Genomic DNA, 23,144 nt, shown 5'->3' on the forward strand with positions numbered 1-23,144 from the left:
ATATTTCAGGCCCTCTCGCTGGATGATGGAGTTCTGGGGTCGGAAGAACATTCAGCGGATTGGAGTGTCTGGAACGGCCGCTTCCTACCCGAGATCACGGCTCCCGAAGTCCACAGGCCGGGCTGGTCGGAGTTCCAACACTGGCGATCTCGGCGAAAGATCCCAGGCTCCGCGGTGTTCAGAGTCAGCGCCGCCCGCAGCTGGAAGCTCCGCGACCACAGCTCCGCGATGTAGGAATCGGCGGTCACAGCACTCCGGAGCTTACCACACGGCGACTCTCGGTAAGGCATCGCCCGCTCCGCGATGGTGCTTCAGCGCTGTGCCGCCGCCAGAGCTGAAGTTCTGGCCAGTCCCGGCAGGAAACGCCGCTCCAGTCCCGTTGGTAGGCTGCGGCGAAGATGTGGCTCAGAGGAAAGTCGCATCTCCGACCAGTTAGGGACTGAGAAAAAAGTTTTCCCCTTCCTCCCCCACCCCCCACATAAAAAGACTAGAAGACCACCAAAACAAAACACACTAACACACTAAAAATGAAAAAAAGGTTGAAAGGCCAATCAGCTGCAGGCAGGGCAGCCATACTCAACGGCGCCCCCACTGTTGTTGGATTTGTATCGAATGCATTCCTGAAATGAACAATATGTTACTCGGTGACTCATACTTAGTTCTGGGTTCTAATTGTGACGATTTATATCAAAATTGAAATATAGTTGTACTGGGTTATAGAATAGATTATACAATTTTGTTCATGATTTGGACGAGATTCTTTGTCTTAAAAAAAATATTGTCTAGTATTTTCTGGATAAAACTGTCTAGTATTCTCAGAACTATTGTCTTTTGGAAGTTGTGTGTTTCCTCTTTTGAAAAAGTTCACATTTGATATTCTGTAGATCTCACTTCCCTGGAGAGAACTGCTCAAGCGAATGCAAAATCAATTTAGCACATCTGGTCTGCATTTCCAGGCAATTAGATGCAAACATTAGGTCTGGTACTACAGATGGGTTACACTTAGTTGCCCAAAAGAGAATTTCCCCATAAAAATAGAATATGCAATGATCATTGATAAACAATGACAACTCAGTCAAGTACCTTACTCATTTGCTAGATTTGACTGAATAATCTTCATACCTTTCATCTTATATCTTCTGTTTTATCTTATTTTTATACTTAGAATGTTCACTTTTACGATATTTGCATCAGCTAGAATATAATTGCATAGATATAAGGTGGTACAGTGGTGCAGCTGGTAGAGCTGCTGTGTCAGCACTAGAGACTTGGGTTTGATCCTGACCTCCAGTGCCATCTGTGTGGAGTTTGCATGTTCTCCATGCGACTGCATGGGTTTCCTCCCGGTGCTGCAGTTTGTTCCAAATGCTCCAGATTCCTTCCACATACCGACGTTGTATGGGTTTCTAGATTAATTAGCCTCTGTAAAGTCGCCCAAAGTGTAAAGGGAGTGGATGGAAAAAGTGGGATAACATAGAACTAAGTCAAGGGTCAAGAGTGTTTTATTGGCATATGTCCCAAATGGAACTATGTAATTCTTACTTGCAGCAGCACAACAGATATGTCAATATAGTCTCCATAGACCTCATCACAATAAATAACAAAAAAGAGGTTCAATATATAAAAACAGAAATAAAACAATATAGTTCAAAGGGCCTGTATCTGTAAAAATTAACCTAAAAAATATATAATTAACGTATCTTCCTGCTCCCTTCTCTTACCCCACATCCCACCATAAAGGATAGGGAAATCATATACAAACTGCTTTTCCTTCAAGAATAAGTAGTCTAGTGAAGAAATCCTCTATGCATCTTGCACTTTGCTGATAAGTTATGTGTTGATGCCTGCAATTCCTCATCTATCCTATCAATGAGATTGCATCACCACATATATACTCGCCAACATTTCCTTTCAGAATTTCAATGAGACCATTTCCCATGCATTTCCAGCACTATCTCAAAGCAATTTTCTATGCAAATGCCAGAGATCTGCCCTTTCCCTTCTTTTCTTCCCACCATCCAGGGACTCAAATAGACTTTCCAGGTTGAAGCAATGATTCAGTTGTACTAGTGAATGCACGGTATTTAGTGCTCTCACTGTGTTCTCTAGAGCCAAATAAATAATAGGTGCCTGCCTTGTGAAGCACCTGTATTCTATCCCAGCTTCCAGTTGCTTGCCATTTTAAATGTCCATCTTAATTCTATTCTAACCTACCTGTCCATGGTTTCCTGTCCTGTTAAATGAGGTCTCATAAAAGCTTAAGGAACAGCACTTCATCAAGGCATGCTGCAGCTTTAATCCAGACTCAAGGTTTGGGACTAGCCTTATTATTGTCACATGTACTGAGGTGTAGGGAAAAGCTTTGTTTTGCATGGTATCCAAACCAATTAGATAAATTCAATCAAGTCAAACACAAGTACAATTGGTAGAGCAAATGGAAAGATACAGAATGCAGAATATAATTCTCAGCATTGTAGCTCACTAGTTCCCTTAGACAAAGTCCAATGCTTGTAATGGGGTAGAGGTGAATCGGACAGTACCCACACTTCTGGAAAGACTGATCACGAGATTGATCCCTGGGATGGCGAGACTGTCATATGAGGAAAGATTGAAAAGACTAGGCTTGTATTCACTGGAGTTTAAAAGGATGAGGGGGGATCTTATAGAAACATATAAAATTATAAAAGGACTGGACAAGCTAGATGCAGGAAAAATGTTCCCAGTGTTGGGAGAGTCCAGAACCAGGGGCCACAGCCTTAGAATAAAGGGGAAGTCATTTAAGACTGAGGTGAGAAAAAACGTTTTCCTCCAGAGAATTGTGAATTTATGGAATTCCCTGCCACAGAGGGCAGTGGAGGCCAAGTGGATGGATTTAAGAGAGAGTTAGATAGAGCTCTAGGGGCTAGTGGAGTCAAAGGATATGGGGAGAAGGCAGGCACGGGTTATTGATAGGGGATGATCAGCCATGATCACACTGAATGGCGGTGCTGGCTCGAAGGGCCGAATGGCCTTCTCCTGCACCTATTTTCTATGTTTCTAAGCCTGATAACAAAGTGGAAGAAGCTGTTCCTGAATCTGATGGTGCGTGGTTTCAAGCTCTGTATCTGCCCGACAGAATGCACCTAAGAAAACCATTCAACTAAGATGAATTGACTTTCTTTGTTTATATCAGAACTGGCCAGCCCTGTGCCTCGATCCCTTCCCATACTGAAGTGTAATCATTTCCCCCACTATTCCACCACTTCTTCTTTTGCCCTCCACCCCCACTCCCTTCCACCTACATCTCTTTCTCTGGGCTTTGTGTTTCATTTCTCTTCTTTCCTTATCCTGACATTCCTTTGTCTTCTTTGCATGTCTAGCCTTTGTCACTTACTCCACCCATCTGCGAATCAAACTCCCCTCACCTGTATGCACCTGTCTCTTGCCAGGCCTTGTCCCACTCTCACCTATTTTCCAGCTTTCTCCCCCAACTACAATCAGTCTGAAGAAGGGTCCCTACCCAAAGTTTCACCTATCCATTCCCTCCACAGATGCTGCTGAGTTACTCGAGCACCTTGTGTTTTGCTCAAGATTCCAGCATCTTCAGTTCCTTGAACACCTGTACAATTAGTGAATCATTCTTTGTTGGCATATGCTGATCTACTGGACAGTTCCTACAGCTCTGTATTGTGCCTTATTGTTCTCACTTTCTATCTGCTCCGATTAACCTATCAACCAGATAACTTCTTCATTGTATCCACATGACAGCTGTCACCTTGTTCCATCATAGGACTTTCCTTTGCCTATCCATCTCTCCCCACCCTCTCTGTAAATTAAAATTAACTTGTTTTCATTCTTTCCCAGTTCTCAAAAAGAGTCTTCAACTCAAAACATTACATTATTTATTTTTCCAACATACAAATGGTACCAGCTCAGATGAGGTATGGACAAGTGTAGAGTGGCACAGTGGCACAGCGGTAGAGTTGCTTCCTTACAGTGGCATAGACCTGGGTTCAATCTTTACCAGGGGTGCTGTCTATATGGACTTTATACGTTCTCCCTGTGACGGCATGGGTTTCACGGGTGTCCTGGTTTCCTCCCACACTCCAACAACATACAGGTTTGTAGGTTAATTGGTTGATAAAATTGTAAATTGTCCCTGGTGTGTAGGATAGTGCTTGCGTACAGGGTGATCGCTGGTTGTCATGGACTCGGTGAGCTGAAGGGCCCATTTCTGTGCTGTATCTATAAAGGTCTAAAGTTGGGCCAAGGGCCTGTTTCCTTATTCTGACTCTATGATGTTTGCTTTACTGAGTGTTCCCTGCATGTTCTGCTTCTGTTTCAGGTTTACAGCATCTGTAGGTTTTTACTTTCATTTTCTTACCTCATATACTATTTGGTAATCTTGCTTAATTTTTAGTAGAGGAGCATTAAAAAGCACAGAATCAAAATTGCGAACTGCTTATCTATATTTTAATGAGTAGCTTTAATTTTATTGCTTCATGAACAAAGTGAATAATGGAAAGTATTTTGGTAAAACTGTGGGTGTAATGGTTAATTGTCAGTTTTGCAGAGTGGGGCAGAAACATTGGCAAGAGGAGGGTGTCCTTTGGGTTTTAATATACATTAGAAGTGTGCAACTTGCAGGAGTATAATTTCCTGTAGAGAGATGTATTGCGACAAAGCTGTCTATACATGAATAATCTTAAAATCACTGCAAGGATTAAATCATAAGGTTTGCATTAAGTGGCTAAATCCCTGATGCAGCATCTAGATATTTGCTGTATAAATTACAATTATATGTACTTGGCAACTCGGGTGAGTTTTACATTTAATCGTTTAATGCCCCATTACTGGAAGAAAATGGAGGCTTTACAAAGGATGCAGAAGAGGTTTACCAGAATGCTGCGTGGTTTAGATGGTAGTAGCTATAAGGAGAGGTTGGACAAAGTTCTTGGACTGTTTACTCTGGAGCATCGTAGATTGAGCAGAGATTTGATGCAAATATATAAAGTATACTAGACTAAGGGGGACCCATTGGGTCCCGTCCTCTCAACGCGCGGTTGCGGGGGGGCGGCCTTCGGCAAGGAATAAAACCCCTAGCCTGCTCAGTCTCTCCCTATAGCTCAGTCCCTCGAGTCTTGGCAACATCCTAGTAAAGCTTGACAATATCTTTCCTATAACATAGGAAAAGTCCCTGGTAGTCGGCCCGAAACATTGACCATCCCTTTGCGACCACAAGTGTTGCTTGATCTGCTGAGCTCTTTCAGCAAATTATATTTCAATGCGAATACTGAACGTCCTGTCATAAATGAATTGTGGACCTTAACCCGTGCTATGTGTCTTCCGTGGACACTGGTGTGAATTTTTGCTTTTAAAATGTCGCTGAGTGCTGTGCTCTGTGATGGCAGATAATTACCGTTGATGTGAGATGCAAGCAGCTGCTCCTGAACTGCACTCAATGTCACCAGGCCTTTGATTTGTTAGTCTAGAAACAATAAACAGCTGACTTTTCAGTAGTCTCCCAACACAGTGCCTTGTATCTGTACAGCAAACACGTTGGCTCATCAAGGTTATCTTTTAAAATGTTTACTCTATCTGATAGAGCTGCTGCCTCATGGTGCCAGAGACCCGGGTTCAATCCTGACCTCAGGTGCTTCGCTGTACAGTTTGAATGTTATCTCATTACCACGTGGGTTTCTTCTCGGTGCTCTGAAGATTAGAAATTAGTCTGTAAATTGCCCTAGTGTGTAGTGAGTGGATGCCAAAGTGGAATGACATAGAGCTAGTGTGAATGGGTGATCAATGGGCGATGTGGGCTGAAGGGCCTATTTCCATGCTGTATCTCTCAACTCTGAACTGAATTATTCATATTGGTGTGCTATTTCTTAATCTTCAAAATTTGTGCCGGGAATAATTATGCATAATACGAAAAGGGATTTTATTTCCAATGTCCAATAACTATACTCATCATCATCGTTGATGATGTTGAATAGGATTGCCCTTCGGGTGGGTCCATTCTGTGATGAGTCCCTCAAGTTGGACATCTGTGCATGACATCTTTTAACAGGGGGAGACTGGTAGATGGGTGCATAGATAGCCATCACTCAGTCCTTGACAGAATCAGACCTGGGTCCAACTGCATGGACTCCACGATGGTTGGGATTCTCTCTCTGGTACAGCCTCCTTCTGCCTTCTCAGCCATTGTAGTGCTCCACCTGTTTCACCATTGAGGTCCTCTTCATGGGCAGTACTTCTCAGGAACCTTCCCTGTGACCTACCCACCATGGATGACTGTGCCTGCAGGAGCACAGGTCCAGATATTTCGGCACAAGCAAACTGGCAGCGACCCTCAAAGAATTTCACCATGTTGCTTTGGAAAGCAGAAAAGGTTCTGCAAACAGCTACACAATGCTTGCTCTTTTCAGCTAAAGTAGATTTGCTGCTTTACAATGCCAGAGACCCATGTTTGATGCTGACTATGGGTGCTCTCTAAGCAGAGTTTGTCTGTTCTCCCTGTGACTGTGTAGGTTTTCCCCGGGTGCTCCGGTTTCCACCCACACTACAAAGACGTACAGGTTTGCATGTTAATCGGCTTCGGTAAAAATTGTAATTTGTTCCCAGAGTTAGTGTCTGCTAGTGTAATGGGGATCAATGGTCGGCGGAGACTTACTGGGCTGAAGTGCCTATATCCGCTTGGTATCTGTATCAGCGCATGTCAGGGGTTGTGGGGGAGGGCAGGAGAATGAGGCTGAGAGGGAAAGATAGATCAGCGGAGTAGACTTCATGGGCCAAATGGCCCAATTCTGCTCCTCTGACACATGAACTTATGACCTTATCTGTGTCTATGCAGTTTCAAATGGGATCCAACAAAATTATTATCTGTAGAACTCTTCTGGTTGATCGTATTTACTGGTGCTGTTACTTGCAATGTATTATTTCTTCAACATCTCACGTTTGAAAAAACATAGTGCTTCTCTAGATGTGGAAATCTCCCTTGATACCCAAACCTCCTCCCACCATTTAATGCAATCAGCATTGTGATATTGATTTACTTTCTCTGTAAGTACTGTCATATGGCCGAGGGGCACTTTAAAAGTTTCTCTATTTCTAGCGATGCACTGTGCATGCTTCTAGTAGTCAGCATTCGCTAACCAAAGGAAAACATTTTCATTAGTATTCAGCAAAAATGCTGCTAAGTCAAGAAATGCACTACACCATTGAGCTGAATTTTGATGTTCTATAGATCCATGTCAGAACTACACCCAACCTCAGGCGATAATGTTTGAGAATTGTTCATGTAGTATGTTTGCAGGTCTTGGGGAAAAACGGAATAATAAGTTGCATACCATGCAATTTCATCCCCTGGCTTCACAGACCTTAAACATCAAGAGCTTTTTTCCTGACTAATTACTTTCGTTGTATAGGAATATAGGATAAGGATCATGTGGTCCTGCACTTTTCCTATTGATGGCCCCAGATTATGTATTGGTTCTAGCTGAAATATCAGAATAACAATGGTTTGTATCCCATATTACAATTTATATATTTGTGTGGTTTTTAGTTGTATTACTTTTTTGTAATTTTTTATGATTGCCAATATCTTAATTTGTAACATTATACTAGACCAAGTGCGGACCCGTTGTGTCTCGTTCCCCCAACACAATATTTCACCACATTGTGCATGTGCGGCCTGACGGGTTCCCGCTGTGACGCCAGAGTTCCCCGTTGTGACGCCAGTCACGGCAACTCTCCGCCAACCGCCGCGGCGCAACTGGCAAATGGGAGCGCGACTGCGACGTTTTTAAAGTTTAAAATGGCAATAACTTGTAAAATATAAGATCAATGACAACGCATCTCACTCTCCATCTTCAGTTCCCTATTACCCTCCATTATCCTCCCTCTCCCCCACCCTTCACCAACCCTCCTCCCCCACTCCTCTCTTCCCCCTCCCCTCCCCATTACCTCGCCATCCTCCTTCTACCCCTATCCTCTTCCATTCCCCCCTCATCCTCCAGCACTCCCCCTCCTTTTCACCCTCCCTCTTTTCTCCCCTCTCCTCCTCCCCACTCCCTCCCTCACCTCTCCCTCCCTCTCCTTTCCCCTACCCTCACACTCCCTCCCTCCATAACCCCTCTCCCTTCCTCTCCCTCTAACCCCCACCTCCCCCACTGCTCACCTCCTCCTATCCCACCCCACCCACTATTCAATCCCTAGAGAGGGAGGTGTGGTAGAGAGAGGGAGGGGGGGTAGAGAGGGGGGGGTAGAGAGGGAGGGGGGGTAGAGAGGGAGGGGGGTAGAGAGGGAGGGGGGTAGAGAGGGAGGGGGGTAGAGAGGGAGGGGGGTAGTAGAGAGGGAGGGGGGTAGAGAGGGAGGGGGAGAGGATGAGGGAGGGGGAGTAGAGAGAGGGGGGAAGGAGAGGGTGAGGGCGGAGGAGAGAGGGGGGTAGAGAGGGAGAGAGGGAGGGGGGGTAGAGAGGGGGGGGGGGTAGAGAGGGAGGGGGTAGAGAGGGAGGGGGGTAGAGAGGGAGGGGGGGGTAGAGAGGGAGGGGGTAGAGAGGGGGGGGGTAGAGAGGGGGGGGTAGAGAGGGAGGGAGGGGGGGTAGAGAGGGAGGGTGGAAGAGAGGGAGGGGGTGGAGAGGGAGGGGTAGGAGTGAAGAGGGGCGGAGGGGGGGAGGTAGAGAGGGAGGGGGGGTAGAGAGAGAGGGGGGGGGGGGGTAGAGAGAGAGGGGGGAGAGAGGAGGGGGGTAGAGAGTTGAGGGGGGGGTAGAGAGGGAGGGGGGGGGGGGTAGAGAGAGAAAGAGGGAGGGGGGGTGTGGTAGAGAGTGTGGAGGGGCGGAGGGGGATGTGGGTAGCGAGGGATAGGGAGGGGGGTAGAGAAGGTGGTGGCACACCAGCACCACCCTCCCCGTTGGGCACCGGCAGTGGCCGCCATGCGAGCGCTGGAGTGCCTCTCCCTCCCGGAGTGTCCCATCCTGCCTTGCGAGTGCATTGTGACATCACTCGGATTTATTTTTTCGAAATGGGTGCGTTTTCGTGCTGTTTTTAAAATTTTAAACAATTAAATAGTTCAGAAATATAGATGGGGATGCGACGGGAAGATGTTTATCGCCTCAACGGGGGAAATGTGAGTGGAATGTGTGAAAATGGGAAGGCTGAGGCCGAGCATTTGGAAGAAAATAGGAATTAACCAGATTGTACCCAGATGACTGACTGACTGACACACACACACACACACACAAGAGAAGAGTTTTCGTAGGATGGATAGATGGATAGATGGATAGATAGATAGATGGATAGATAGATAGATAGATAGATAGATAGATAGATAGATAGATAGATAGATAGATAAAACTTGAAAATAATATTCTTACTCAAAATGCACTCTTTTATTCTACATTTCGAATGCAGGTCAGACTTTTTTATTAACAAATCAGCTTAGTGAAGTGCACCAATGCTTGCATGTTTTGCTTCAACTCTCTCCCTGCCCCCACTTAAAACAGTATTTGGAATGCTTTGCTTCCAGCTGTTGGTCACTTGAAGTGAGATTTTATCTGCTCATTTGAGTGCCAGATGTTTTATACCAGTTAAACAGCTCATTAGCTGCTTGAGTAGCATCAAGGGATATTTATTGCAGGTGCTTTGTAATTGTTAACTATTTTTGTTGCCAACATTGCCATTAATGAAGTGACATTCCGAACAAAATATGCTATACTCTATACTTTGATGATTGATTTGAAGAAAATTAGTAATTTTAGTACCAAGGTGAGTCTCTATTACCAGTATTAATAGAATCATAGTCATACAGCATGGAAACTGGCCCTTTGACCAAGATGTCCCATTTACACAAGTCGCACCTGTCTGTGTTTGGCCAATATCCCTCTAAACCTTTCCTATCCATGTACCTGTAAAAATGTATTTTAAATGTGAGTACCTGCGTCAACTACCTCTTCTGGCAGCTTGTTCCATATATCCACCACCCTATGTGTGAAAAAGTTGCCCCTGAAGGGCCTGTCCCACTTACAAGACCTTTTTCAGCGACTGCCGGCACCCGTCATAGGTTGCCGAAAATGTTCAACATGTTGAAAATTCAGCGGCGATCAGAAAGACGCGACACCTGCGACATGTCGCCAGGGGTCGCCTGTATGGTCGTGAGTAGTCTCCTAGTCACCCAAAGAGTCGTAGCGTCTTTCTGGTCGCCACTGAATTTTCAACATGTTGAACATTTTCGGCAACCTATGACGGGTGCCAGCAGTCGCCGAAAAGGTCGCGTAAGTGGGACAGGCCCAATAATTCCTATTAAATCTTTCTCCTCTCACCTTAAAACTATGACCTCTGGTTATCGATTTCCCCTATGACTGTGCATTAACCCATTCTATTCCTCTCATGATCTTATACACCTCTATAAGATAACCCTTCATCCTTCTGTGCTCCAAGTACTAGCCTGCTCAATCTCTGGCTGTAGCTCATGCTCTTGAGTCCTGGCAACATCCTTGTAAATATTCTCTGCACCCTTTCCAGCTTGACAATGTCTTTCCTAGAACATGGTGCAAAACTGAACACAATCCTCCAAATATGGCCTCACCAACATCTTGTATAACTGCAACATGACCTCCCAACTCAATACTCTGAATGTCAGAAATACAAATCCCACAAGAGATAAAAACAAAGGATTTCCTTCAGTGCAATATATATATAAACCGGAAAGACTGCAGCAGATTTTCTGGAATCAGTGTTGTACCCCTACCACCCACCTTATTTCCCACCCCCCCCCCCCCCCCCCCCCCCACCCACCTTATTCCCCCCCCCCCCCCACCCACCTTATTTCACCCCCCCCCCCCTCCCCCCCCCCCCCTCACCTTCCCCCCCCCCCCCCCCCCCCCCCCCCCCCCACCTTCCCCCCCACCTTTCCCCCCTCCCATCTCCCCCCCCCCCCCCCCCCCCCCACCCCCCTTCCCCCCTCACCTTCTCCCCCCCCCCCCACCTTTCCCCCCCCCCCCACCCTTCCCCCCCCCACCTTTCACCCCCCCCTTTTCTCTCCCCTCCCCCCTCCCCCCCCCCCCCCCACCTACCCCACTCCCCCCCCCCCCCTCCCCCCCCTTTCCCCCTACCCTTCCCTCCCCCCCCTCCACCTTTCACACCCCAACCCCTAAAGAAGGAATTGGACAAAAAAGGACCATTTTCTAAATTGGGAAAATATGGACGAATAACAATAATGATAATTAATTTATCAATAATGGAGTCTAACAATATATTACTGTGTTAAAATCAGTATGGATTATGATATCTGTGGCCATGGATTAGCTTTCTTGAGTAGACATTGTTTACAACATGCTAAATATTTTATTATTAGAAAAGAATAAGATAAAAGCAAGTCCTTGAAAGTACCGATGATTGTAATGCATTGTTTTGATATTTAAAATTAGATTTACATTAGAAGTAATACAGTTATCATCCAGATAGTTAGAGAGGGAAGATCTGTTTACGATTTGAAAATGCCAAAGCCTGTGTATCGAAACAGGTGTTTGATGTTTAAGCAAATTACTCAGATCATTAGCAGCAGAGTAACAGGTTTTTATGATCCAATCTGTTCATTTGAAACCCACTTAGATAAAAATATCTTTTGTGCCCTTGATAAACTCTATCCTGCGTATAATATTTGTCATGTTTTATGGTGTGAGGAAGAATTAAAATAGGCAGATAGAAAATGAAAAGTGGTGATTTTATCTCTCTTCCATAAATTCATAAATGAAGAGTAATTAGCTTCCTATGTTAGGCCAATTCTGTCTACCAAACCGTGTTACTTACGCAAGATTGACCTATCTCATTTTAACCATTTGGGACATTGGATTAAGAAGCACAGACACAAAACATTCAGGGACATTTGCAACAATACACAATTTATACAGTTTAGAGATGCAGCCCAGAAACAGCCCCTTTGGGCCACCGAGTCCACGGTGACCATCGATCACCCTCTCACATGAGTTCCATGTTATCCACTTCCTACACACCAGAGGCAATTTACAGGGGCCAATTAACCTCCAAACCCTGCATGTCTTTGAGTTATGTGAGGAAACGAGCACCCCAAAGAAACCTACGCGGTCACAGGGAGAACTTGCAAACTCCACGAACACTGCCCCCGAGGATCGAACCGCGTTCTCTGGAGCTGTCAGGCAACAGGTCTACCAGCTGCACAGGTGGGGCCCATGTTTATATATTTATGGTCAGGTTGATTTTTATGTCTTTTCAGCTAGTTGTGTAGTAGTCCACTGTTGTATATCTATTTTTAAAATGAGAGATTGTCTTTTTGATTTTTCAATTAAGTTTTGCGATCTGAACATTACGGCAAGGCTAGCACCGAATGCCCAACTACTAACACAACTGAATAGCATGCTCAGTCAAATAAGTGAGTTTTTAAAAGGCAACCACGTTTGGTGGATTTGGAGTTACTGGCAGATTTCCACCGTGACCAATGTTTCTCCTGTTCTCCAATATTGGTAACCAACATGAAGTGCTTAGAACCAGGAGGCCACATCGAGTGACTTTGCAGAAGGACGAGCTCCTGGTGTTGGTCTAATTCTTGAATCTGTTTGTGTTCTTCCTTTTTAGATATTGTTGCCCCACACTTACATGTTAAATATTAGTGTCCATCTTAACATTTGATGAGGTTCCTATGGACTATTGGCCCACATTTAAGAACCTTCCAACACCCATTTCTTCCCTCCCGAGATGCTGCCTGTCCTGCTGAGTTACTCCAGCATTTTGTGCCTATCTTTAGTTTAAACCAGCATCTGCAGTTCCTTCCAACACTTTCCTCATTGATTCTTCTGCTTTTACTAACTGCTGTGACTCCAGGCGGCTGCTGTAGCTTCTGGTTTTGTAGTGAATGATGGTTCTCCCCCCCTGCCCACTCCCCAAAAAAGTCTGAAGAAGTGTCTTGACCCAAAACGTCACCCATTCCTTCTCTCCAGAGATGCTGCCTGACCCGCTGAGTTACTCCAGCATTTTGTGTCTACCCCCAAAAAGTGCGTTGGTCATATTAGTACTTTAAAGGTGCAATTTTAATTGTTCCCTTTCAAGTGTGATTTGTTAATTTTCAGTCAAATTCAGGGTGCACCTACGTACATGGTTTTGCATAAATTGGGAAATTAACACATTTATTCTATTTTGATGAACTTACATTTTTCCAGATGACAGTATTAATTTCATTGTTTCTTGTACATTATATGGAAGTGCTGCTTCCACCTTCTCGTTCATTAACATTAATGAAGTAAGACATTGCACTGGTTCACTTAAAGCTGCCATTCACCTAATGTCTTCCAATGTAATAGTTGTGGCACAATTCTTAGCGTTTGGATAGATTAAATAGATGTGAGCACATAATAACAATGTAAAAATGAACCAATTAAAGTAGCAAGTTAAATAAATTCTTGTTTAGAAAAGCCACATGAAATGACATAAATTGTTGGGATGTTTATTTTATTAGATTAGTCCTTGCTGTTTTTAACTGTTGCCATTTAGCCTCGAACAAATGTATCCTTTTAACATCAATAAAGGTCTAACTTGTTCCTATTTAGAAAATAAGTTTATAAATCCTGGCTTGGACATGGCAAAGTATACAAAACATATGAACATTTGTTAAAATGAACAATTAATGTAACAAAATATTTGGATGAAATCCACATTAGCTATTTAATATCATGACATTAAAGATGGTATTGGCATGATGCCCTGGTATGGAGAGGGTAAAAGCATGATGCTTTTACCCTCTGAAATCAAAAGGTATTGACCACATCAGAATTCCAGGTGCGAGATGTTGGAAGCATTGCTGGCATGCCAGGCCTGGGGATTTTACAGACTGAGACCAATAATTTGTCCTAAAACCCTTCACAACAAAAACAGCGATTAAGTATTTTACCAGGGCCATGTTTCTTACTTCTTCATTTATGTGGATGAACTAATATAAATATAAACCTGCTTTTACTTGTGGTTCTATGTCAGCTGTGAGAGATAGATCAAGTGCAGAAGTGTGAAAGCATATTTGGTCATAAGGGTGCTGTCGTACATAGTTTGGAGTGGAGATCCAAAAATGTGAATTCAAATCCCACCACAATAGACAACAAATTTAAATTTGGTTCATTAAGTAAATGGGAATATAAAAACTAATATCTTTAATGATGACTAGCAAATCAGCAGATTGTCTTGTTCTGTAATGATCTCCAGGGAAGAAAATCCATTGGCTCTATCTGCTATGTGAATTTAGACTCGCGGTAATGAGGCTGACACTTAAGTGCCCTGTGAAATTGCCACCAAACTGTTCGTTTGAACCAAATTGCTACCAAAGAATATAATAAGTAAAAAAAACCCCAGTGATATTAAGGTAACAGATTGGAACATGAAAATAGCATCATCACCCTTTGTGAACCATATCTTATGCATATGAGTCATAGAGTCATACAGTGTGGAAACGAGCCTTTCGGCCCAATTTGCCGAGGCTGACCAACAAATGACCCAAGGAAGGGTGGGGCACATAATGGCCTATTGTTTGTTGGGGAAGAGGTGATAACAGGGATACAGGGAAACCACTTGCAGTATAATGTGGATAAATGTGAGGTTATCCATTTTGGTGGCAAAAACGGGAAAGCAGACTATTATCTAAATGGTGGCCGATTGGGAAAGGGGGAGATGCAGCGAGACCTGGGTGTCATGGTACACCAGTCATTGAAGGTAGGCATGCAGGTGCAGCAGGCAGTAAAGAAAGCGAATGGTATGTTGGCTTTCATAGCAAAAGGATTTTAGTATAGGAGCAGGGAGGTTCTACTGCAGTTGTACAGGGTCTTGGTGAGACCACACCTGGAGTATTGCGTACAGTTTTGGTCTCCAAATCTGAGGAAGGACATTATTGCCATAGAGGGAGCGCAGAGAAGGTTCACCAGACTCCTGGGATGTCAGGACTGTCTTATGAAGAAAGACTGGATAGACTTGGTTTATACTCTCTAGAATTTAGGAGATTGAGAGGGGATCTTATAGAAACTTACAAAATTCTTAAGGGGTTGGACAGGCTAGATGCAGGAAGATTGTTCCCGATGTTGGGGAAGTCCAGGACAAGGGGTCACAGCTTAAGGATAAGGGGGAAATCCTTTAAAAACGGGAGTGGGAAGACTTTTTTCACACAGAGAGTGGTGAATCTCTGGAATTCTCTGTCACAGGGGGTAGTTGAGGCCAGTTCATTGGCTGTATTTAAGAGGGAGTTAGATGTGGCCCTTGTGGCTAAGGGGATCAGAGGGTATGGAGAGAAGGCAGGTACGGGATACTGAGTTAGATGATCAGCCATGATCATATTGAATGGCGGTGCAGGCTTGAAGGGCCGAATGGCCTACTCTTGCACCTAATTTCTATGTTTCTATGTTTCCCTAGGTAAGTACAGGTCCAAAATTGTTTGATGTTTAATACCATCCTGTACAGCCTGCTTGTCTGGCACTCCATCTCCTTAAACACTACCGAACAGAACAGTACAACAGAGGAACAGGCCATTCGGCCCATGATGTCGTTGCCCACCTAATGGTGGGCAACGACATCAGATGATGCCAATCTAAACTAATTTGTCATTTATTTCCTGCATGTTCATGTGTATGTCTAAATGCCTCTTAAATGTCACTATTGTATCTGGTTCCACCTTTTCCACTGGCATCAACCACTGTTGTTAAAAAAAAATCTTGCCTTGAAGATCTCCCTTATAGTTTCCCCTCTCACCATAACCCTATTCCCTCGAGTATTTTTACCTGTCAGATTACTCATTGGCCTCTTAATGCTCCAGAGAAAACAATCTTCACTTTTTCACACAGAGAGCTGTGAGTCTGTGGAATTCTTTGCCTCAGAGGGCGGTGGAGGCCGGTTCTCTGGATGCTTTCAAGAGAGAGCTAGATAGGGCTCTTAAAGATAGCGGAGTCAGGGGATATGGGGAGAAGGCAGGAACGGGGAGAAGGCAGGAACGGGGTACTGATTGGGGATGATCAGCCATGATCACATTGAATGGCGGTGCTGGCTCGAAGGGCCGAATGGACTACTCCTGCACCTATTGTCTATTGTCTGTTGTCTAATCCAAGGATGCCCAATCTCTCCTTGTGGCTAATACAATCCAATCTAGGCAATGCCTTAATGAATCTTTGTCTGCACACTCAAAGGTTTCAAAAGTATTGTATTGTCACATGTACCAATTAAGGTACAGTGATATGCAAATTACCATACAGTCATACGAAAAAAAAGCAACAAGACACACAACTGCATAAAAATTAACATAAACATCCACCACAGCAGATTCCCAACATTCCTTTCTCATTGTGATGAAAGGCAAAAAAAGTCCAATCATCTTCCTCTTTATTTCTCCCGCGGTCGGGGCAGTCGAACCATCTGTCGGGGCGGTTGAAGCTCCCACGTCGGGGCGGTCGAAGCTCCCACGTCGGGGCGATCGAAGCTCCCACGTCGGGGCGGTCGAAGCTCCCAAGTCGGGGCGGTTGAAGCTCCTGTGGCTTGGAGTTCCCAAAGTCGGACTCTGACCAGAGTCCGCAAGCACCCACGGTTGCAGCTTCGAGGTCGATCCCTGGCAAAGGGTTCACGGGCTCCGCGATGTTAAAGTCCTGTAGACTCCCGTGGTGGAGCTCTCAAAGTCTGTCTCCAGCAAAGGCCGCCAACTCCTTGATGTTAGGCCGCAGTGCGGATGGAGATATGATACGGGAAAAAAAATCGCATCTCCGTCGAGGTAAGAGATTAGAAAAAGTTTCCCTCAACCCCACCCCCCCCCCCCACCCCCACCCCCACCCCCCACATAAAACAAGGTAAAGAACACTTAAAAAACATATGTTTAACACATATTATTTAAACATGACTAATGGAAGACAGACAGACTGTTGGCAAGGCAATCATTGCTGGCGCCACCCGGTGGACATCTCCCAGTCACACATCTGTATCAAAACTTACTGTTGTTCTGCATTGCATTTAAAAATCCTGGAACTCATTACCTTTGCGTGGACTGTGACAGTTTTTGGAGCAGTCTGATGCTAATGTTTCATGGGGAAATGAGTCAAGAGAGTCAAGACTGTTTTATTGTCACGTGTCCTGAAACTGAACAATGAATTTCTTAATTGCTGTGGCACAACAGTTAAACAGAGTGCTCATTAAGCACCATGATAAATAACAAAAAAGTTCAGTATATAAAAAAAATAAACAAACAATAATAGTGCAAAGATAAAAGCAATGCCCACAAATCAATGTAGTTTGGAGCTTAGTTGGAGGTCGTAGCCTGATGGTTGTTGGGAAGAAGCTGCTCCTCAACCCGAATGTACAGTTTTCAGACTCTTATACCTTCCTCCCAATGGCAGGAGTGAAATGAGAGTGTGGCCAGGTTGATGATGCCGACTGCCTTGGATCTATAGATCCCTTTGATGGTTGGGAGGTCAATTCCCATCATAGAAACATATAGAAACATAGAAATTAGGTGCAGGAGTAGGCCATTCGGCCCTTCGAGCCTGCACCGCCATTCAATATGATCATGGCTGATCATCCAACTCAGTATCCCGTACCTGCCTTCTCTCCATACCCCCTGATCCCCTTAGCCACAAGGGCCACATCTAACTCCCTCTTAAATATAGCCAATGAACTGGCCTCAACTACCCTCTGTGGCAGAGAGTTCCAGAGATTCACCACTCTGTGTGTGAAAAAAGTTCATGATGGAGCCACATTGTGTTCATAGCACTGAATGCTGACATTACCAGCAATCTCCATATCTCACGAGAAGAACAACCAGCAAACTATTTCCTTTTATTGTGGAATTTACTCCAGGTTTTCTTTTGCAATTTACAGGGCAATTGATTCAACGAAGCCCAAATGTATCGAACTGTATGGTCACTGTCCATGAAGAACAATGGAGATAGATTACTTGTCCATGAGTGAATTTTCCCCCAAATTTTCTTTCATTTAAATTAAAGATAAGAAAACTCAACAGGCTCCTTTACTGCTGTTCCCATGGCAATTCATTCTATCCAGATGCAGAAAAATGTGGACCATAATCTTTTAAATAAGTTGAAGAAGCACAGGTGAAATGATAGTTTGTGAAATATCTGCCTGATCCCAAGAGGTAATTTAATGATACTCTGCGATATTACTCTGAAACTACAATTTATATTATTTGACCCTTACCACTTTGTTCCGCAGCTGACAGATCCACAGGGCCAGAAGCATAAAAATTCATCATGATTCAGAGTATTTTATTAGTCACTTATCATGACAATTGCCATTATCATTCTTCACAAGATTTTTATCCCGATCACTATTAAAGGGATTAATCATGTAATGGTATTTATGGCATATAATTCCAGACTCATTTAAGTGTATAGACACCAGGAACTGCAGAAGTTGAAATCTTGAGTAATTATTCATTTAAGAATACATTTTCCATTTATTCACTGTTTGAACATAGTTTAAAATTCCTGATTTGCCTCTATTATTCATTCCACAGACTTTTGAAATCCTGGGAAATGATCTTTCAGCTTTTGATTTTACTGCGTTGAAAACAAGTTCATTGCTGTGTCCTCTCATAACTTACAGCTCATGGGCAGCAATACTTATTGCTTTGCATTAACCTATTTATCAATGTCTTTTTGAAAATAGGATGAGCAAAGGTGTGCATTGAAATATTGCAGCAATATTAATTTATGCTGATTTTCAAAAACATTTTGTGGCTAAGTTAAGTGGCATTGAAAGTTATTTGAGTATTTTGATTAGCCTCATTGATTATAGCTTTATGTTACTGACACCTTTACCAAGATTCCCATTCATGCATATTCATGGACTTCAGTAAATTCAGTGGTGCTGGTTTCCGATGGGAACGGTGACGGACGCACCACACATCTCTGTCCTCCAGTTCCTGCGGACTTCCGCCGCTGGAAGTATAGGATTTTGGTGTGTGTGCGTTATCATCATTCCTTACAATTAAGTGTAGATGGCTGTTGGCTCGCTAGAAGCTCATTTGCACTTTGACAGGTCTTGTTTTTGGTCCTGCTGGGGGTCCACAGCCCCCTCTTCACCTGGCAAACCAGGTGGGGGAGATGGTTTAGTCGCCGACTATCCGACCATGGAGCGGGTAGCACAAGATTACATGGTACCCGTGGCAGGGGGAACTCCCCCCGACCTGGGGGGACAATAGAAAATGTATTGAACTTTAGTTTTAACTTTGGAGGTACAGCATGAAAACAGGCCCTTCGGCTCCCCAATCTACCCCGACCATTGATCACCTGTACACTAGTTCTATCTTCTTCTTGCGTATGGCATGTACAGCCTAAAGCTATAGGACAATTTGTTCTATTTGATCTTATTTGAGTGTGCACGCCGGGTTGATTGCATTCGTCGAAACAGGGTGGACCACGTGAAGGTTGCAATCCTCCATCCCACTAGTTTATGTTAACCCATTTTAGCATCCTACAGACTAGGAGTAATTTACAGAAGCCAATTGATTTACAAACCTGCACCTCTTTGGAATGTGAGAGGAAACTGGAGAACCTGGAGAAAACCTGTGAGGTCATAGAGAGAACGTAACCCTCCGCACAGACACCACAGGTTGTTAGGATCGGATCCGGGTCTCTAGCGCTGTGAGGCAGCAGTTCCACCTGCTAAAATCATCAAATATTATTTTTCTTGAAAAATTGTAGATTTATTTCCTTTCTCCATTTATAATTTCATTATGAATCCATTTCAAATTGTGATTGTACATTTAGCAATACTTAACTCTGCACTCAACCAAGTTGACCAGTGAAATGCAATGAAAGTATGAATCTTACCTTGTAAAATAAGTTATTAATTTTCCCTCTGATTATTTTTTTCAGAAATCCACCACCAACTTTGTTGCACCCGGAAAGATGGTGTGAAGAATTCAACCACTTTATTTCACAGTATGTAATGCATCCTCTAAATATATTTTGTCCAGAGTTCAACTGTACAGCATTGAATTTTCATAAAGTTGACAACTGATTTTGCATAACCAATAAAACTTAAAATTAAGCATTGCTATCTCTAAATCATAAAATATTTATAATGTACTTAAAAGCATTTTTATTCAGGATATTTTTATTTCTTGAGTTCAGTCTGAACAAAATGACATATACCAGAAGTATTATTTATGCAACATAGTTTGTATTCATATGCATGAAATGGGAATAACTGTTTGCACCAGTATTTATTGCCTATCCCTCATTGCCCTTGAGTTTTTGATGAGTTATCTTTTAAAACCATTGCAGTCTGTCTGGAACAGCTGCAGGTATCCTGGTGAAGGTTACCCTGATGTATTATTGCATCTGGTGACACAGCTAGAATGGTGATTTTAGTTTATTGTCATGTGTACAGGGTGCAGTGAAAAGCTTTTGTTGTGTGCTAACCAGTCAAGTTTCCATATTTCCAAGTCAGGGTGGAGTGCGATTTGGAAGGGGACCTGCAACTGGAATACCCATGCACCTGCTACTCTTCTTACAGTTATAGCATTCATGCAAATTCGCCCTTTGGCCCAATGACACCACGCCAGCCATCAATTTTCACCAGTCTCATTTGTCCTCTTGAAGAGACAGTTCTGAACTAAACTAGAGGCTCAAATGCATGGTTGGAAACTGTGGCAGGTCTTGCATGCGATTACTTCCTACAGGTTGAAACTGTAGCTCAATTGATAGTGACCCATCACTCCCAGTCGTGCTCAATGCTTTCAATGTTGGCTTTGAAAGCGAGAACAATGATTCACGTTCATGGATCCCCACTACCCCTGACAACCAGTTTTCTCAGTCTCTATGGCCAACATCAGAAGATGCTTCTTGAGGGTGAACCCTTGGCAGGCGCCTTCTCACTACTATGGTCTGAGGTCCCCACCTGCCTTAAAAGGATTTCCATGATACCATAGAATCATGATACCGATGCCCAAGAAGAGCACGGTGACATACTTTAATGATTGCTGACCACTGGCACTTGCATTGGTTGTAATGAAGTGCTTCGAGAGGTTGATTATGACCCATATTAATCCTGCTTCAGTAAAGACCTGGACCCTTTTCAACACCTATTGCAATAATAGATTGTTGAGCACATATGATCTTGTTGGCTCTTCATTCTGTGCTGGACCACTTGGCCAACAGGAACAAGTACATCAGGCTGTGGTTCATCAGCTACTGCCTGATGTAAGTGAATTGATGTGGGTCCAGTTCATTACTGAAGCAGTAGTTGATTTGGATCAAGCATCATCACCCCTCTAAACTTTAGTCAAACCAGAGGAATTGGGTCTATGCTCCTCCCTAGGCAACTGGACCCTGATCTTCCTCAGCGGCAGACCTCAATCAATACAGATTGGCAACAACACTCCCCCTGACTCACCATCTACACAAGGCACATTACAGCCAATATGGAGACTTGGTCGAGAGAAGGAGAATTCTGGCAGCCCAGCATTCTAGGATTCCGTGTTTCTGATGTGGTAAAGAGGGATGTAAATGCGGTGAAAGAGCGGCACTAATGATCAGGAGTATGTGATCGCAGTTCTTGAAGAAGAACTTGGAGTAGCATCTGGAGGGCTTATCCATTGATGCAATATTGGTAATTGGGAGTAAGGAAGATGCAAATACTGTGATTGGGTTATTCTATAGTCCTTACTATCACCAGGTGGAAATAAAGGAACAAATATGTAGGCAGGAAATGGAAAGGTGCGAAAACAACAGGATGGCTGTAGTGATCTCCCCAAAATTGACTAGGACTCTCATAGTGCCAGAGGCTTAGATGTGACACAATTTGTTCGGTATATTCAGGAGTATTCCCTGACAAGGATAGGTAGTTATTCCAACTAAGGAAGTGGCCATACTAGACCCCATGTTGGGAAATGAGGCTGGCCAGGTCATTGCAGTTTCAGTGGGAAGGCATTTTCAGCCAGCAATCAAACCTCCTTGAGTTTTCAGGTAGTTATGGGTAATGATAAGATTGGATTTCTGGGGAATGTGCTAAATTGGGGGATAAAAGCTAATTACAACAGTATTTGGCAGGAGCTGGGGAAAGTAGGTTGAATTTGATAGAGTTATTGGTAACTTTATATCTGAAGTCGCCTAAAGGTTAGCTGATCAGAATTCAGGACCAGCATGTTCCTGAAAAAATTACAAGGGCAACAAAATTTGGGAATCTTGTATGACAAAAGGTGTTACGAATTTAATCAAAAAGAAATGGCAAATATATGGAGAGGTGACGTTTTGGGTCGAGACCCTTCGTCAATTGGAAGAAGGATCTCGACTTGAAACATCACCTATCCATATTTCCCATGGTGTGAAAGGAGTGGGCCAGAAAGTGGGATAACATAGAACTAGTGTGAACGGGTGATTGAAGAAGGATCCCAACTCGAATTGTCGCTTGTTCCTGTTTGCCAGTGTAAAACAGATACCAATATTCTCCTAGCATTTTCTTGCTTGAAACAAAATGTAAGTTTCTCCCATTTAGCTTTCAAATCAAATATTACAGTGCTCATTTTAATTGATTTATTATTATCAGGCTTCCTCCTACATATGTAATAATCCTTGAGTACTTGCTAGTAGAGTTTGCTCCTTGTTTCATGTGGCTTTCTTGTATTCATTTTCTTTTCAAAACAAGCAAGCAACACATTGGAGGGCGAGCAAGCAAGTCTTTTCAGAGACAATAGGTAATAAATAGTGGCTTTACCGATGACTCTAGTAAACATCCCTCATGCTGTACACTTAACTTGATTCATCAGTGTTTGAACACTGACAGTAATTCACTTTCCTGCAAATGTAATTTTGTCTGGTTTCTTGTAGGAATATTTAAATAAACTACAAATGCAAAATATACTGGTCACTCTTATTTTCTATGATGAAATTATACCTCTAACCTAGTTCTAATAATTAATCCATTGATACTGAAGCATTTGTTAGCAAATTAATGTTGACAGTGGTTTTTACAAGCCAGAAATACAATGTACAATGTAAATAAATGACTTTTTAATCTATTGAAACTTTTCATAATGATGCCTCTCATTAAGCAGAAAATTCATTGCTTGATTTACTCCTGATGGGCCTTAGCATTTTCCGGACAATTCATAATTCTTTGCCTTTTCAATGATGTGCATCATAGAAATGCACTTGGCCTTGC

At 43.4% G+C, this 23,144-nt stretch overlaps 1 protein-coding gene across 1 annotated transcript in view; it reads left to right on the plus strand.

Annotated features, from left to right (window-relative positions):
- myo3b (myosin IIIB) overlaps nucleotides 1-23,144 on the plus strand; it is a 414,745-nt gene that overhangs the window by 71,469 nt on the left and 320,132 nt on the right. Inside the window, exon 8 of the mRNA XM_055638011.1 lies at nucleotides 19,856-19,921. Coding sequence (XP_055493986.1) covers nucleotides 19,856-19,921 — 66 coding nt within the window. The remainder of the gene's footprint in view (nucleotides 1-19,855; nucleotides 19,922-23,144) is intronic.

The sequence above is a fragment of the Leucoraja erinacea genome, chromosome 7, assembly GCF_028641065.1.
Source record: "Leucoraja erinacea ecotype New England chromosome 7, Leri_hhj_1, whole genome shotgun sequence".
Lineage (NCBI taxonomy): Eukaryota > Metazoa > Chordata > Chondrichthyes > Rajiformes > Rajidae > Leucoraja > Leucoraja erinaceus.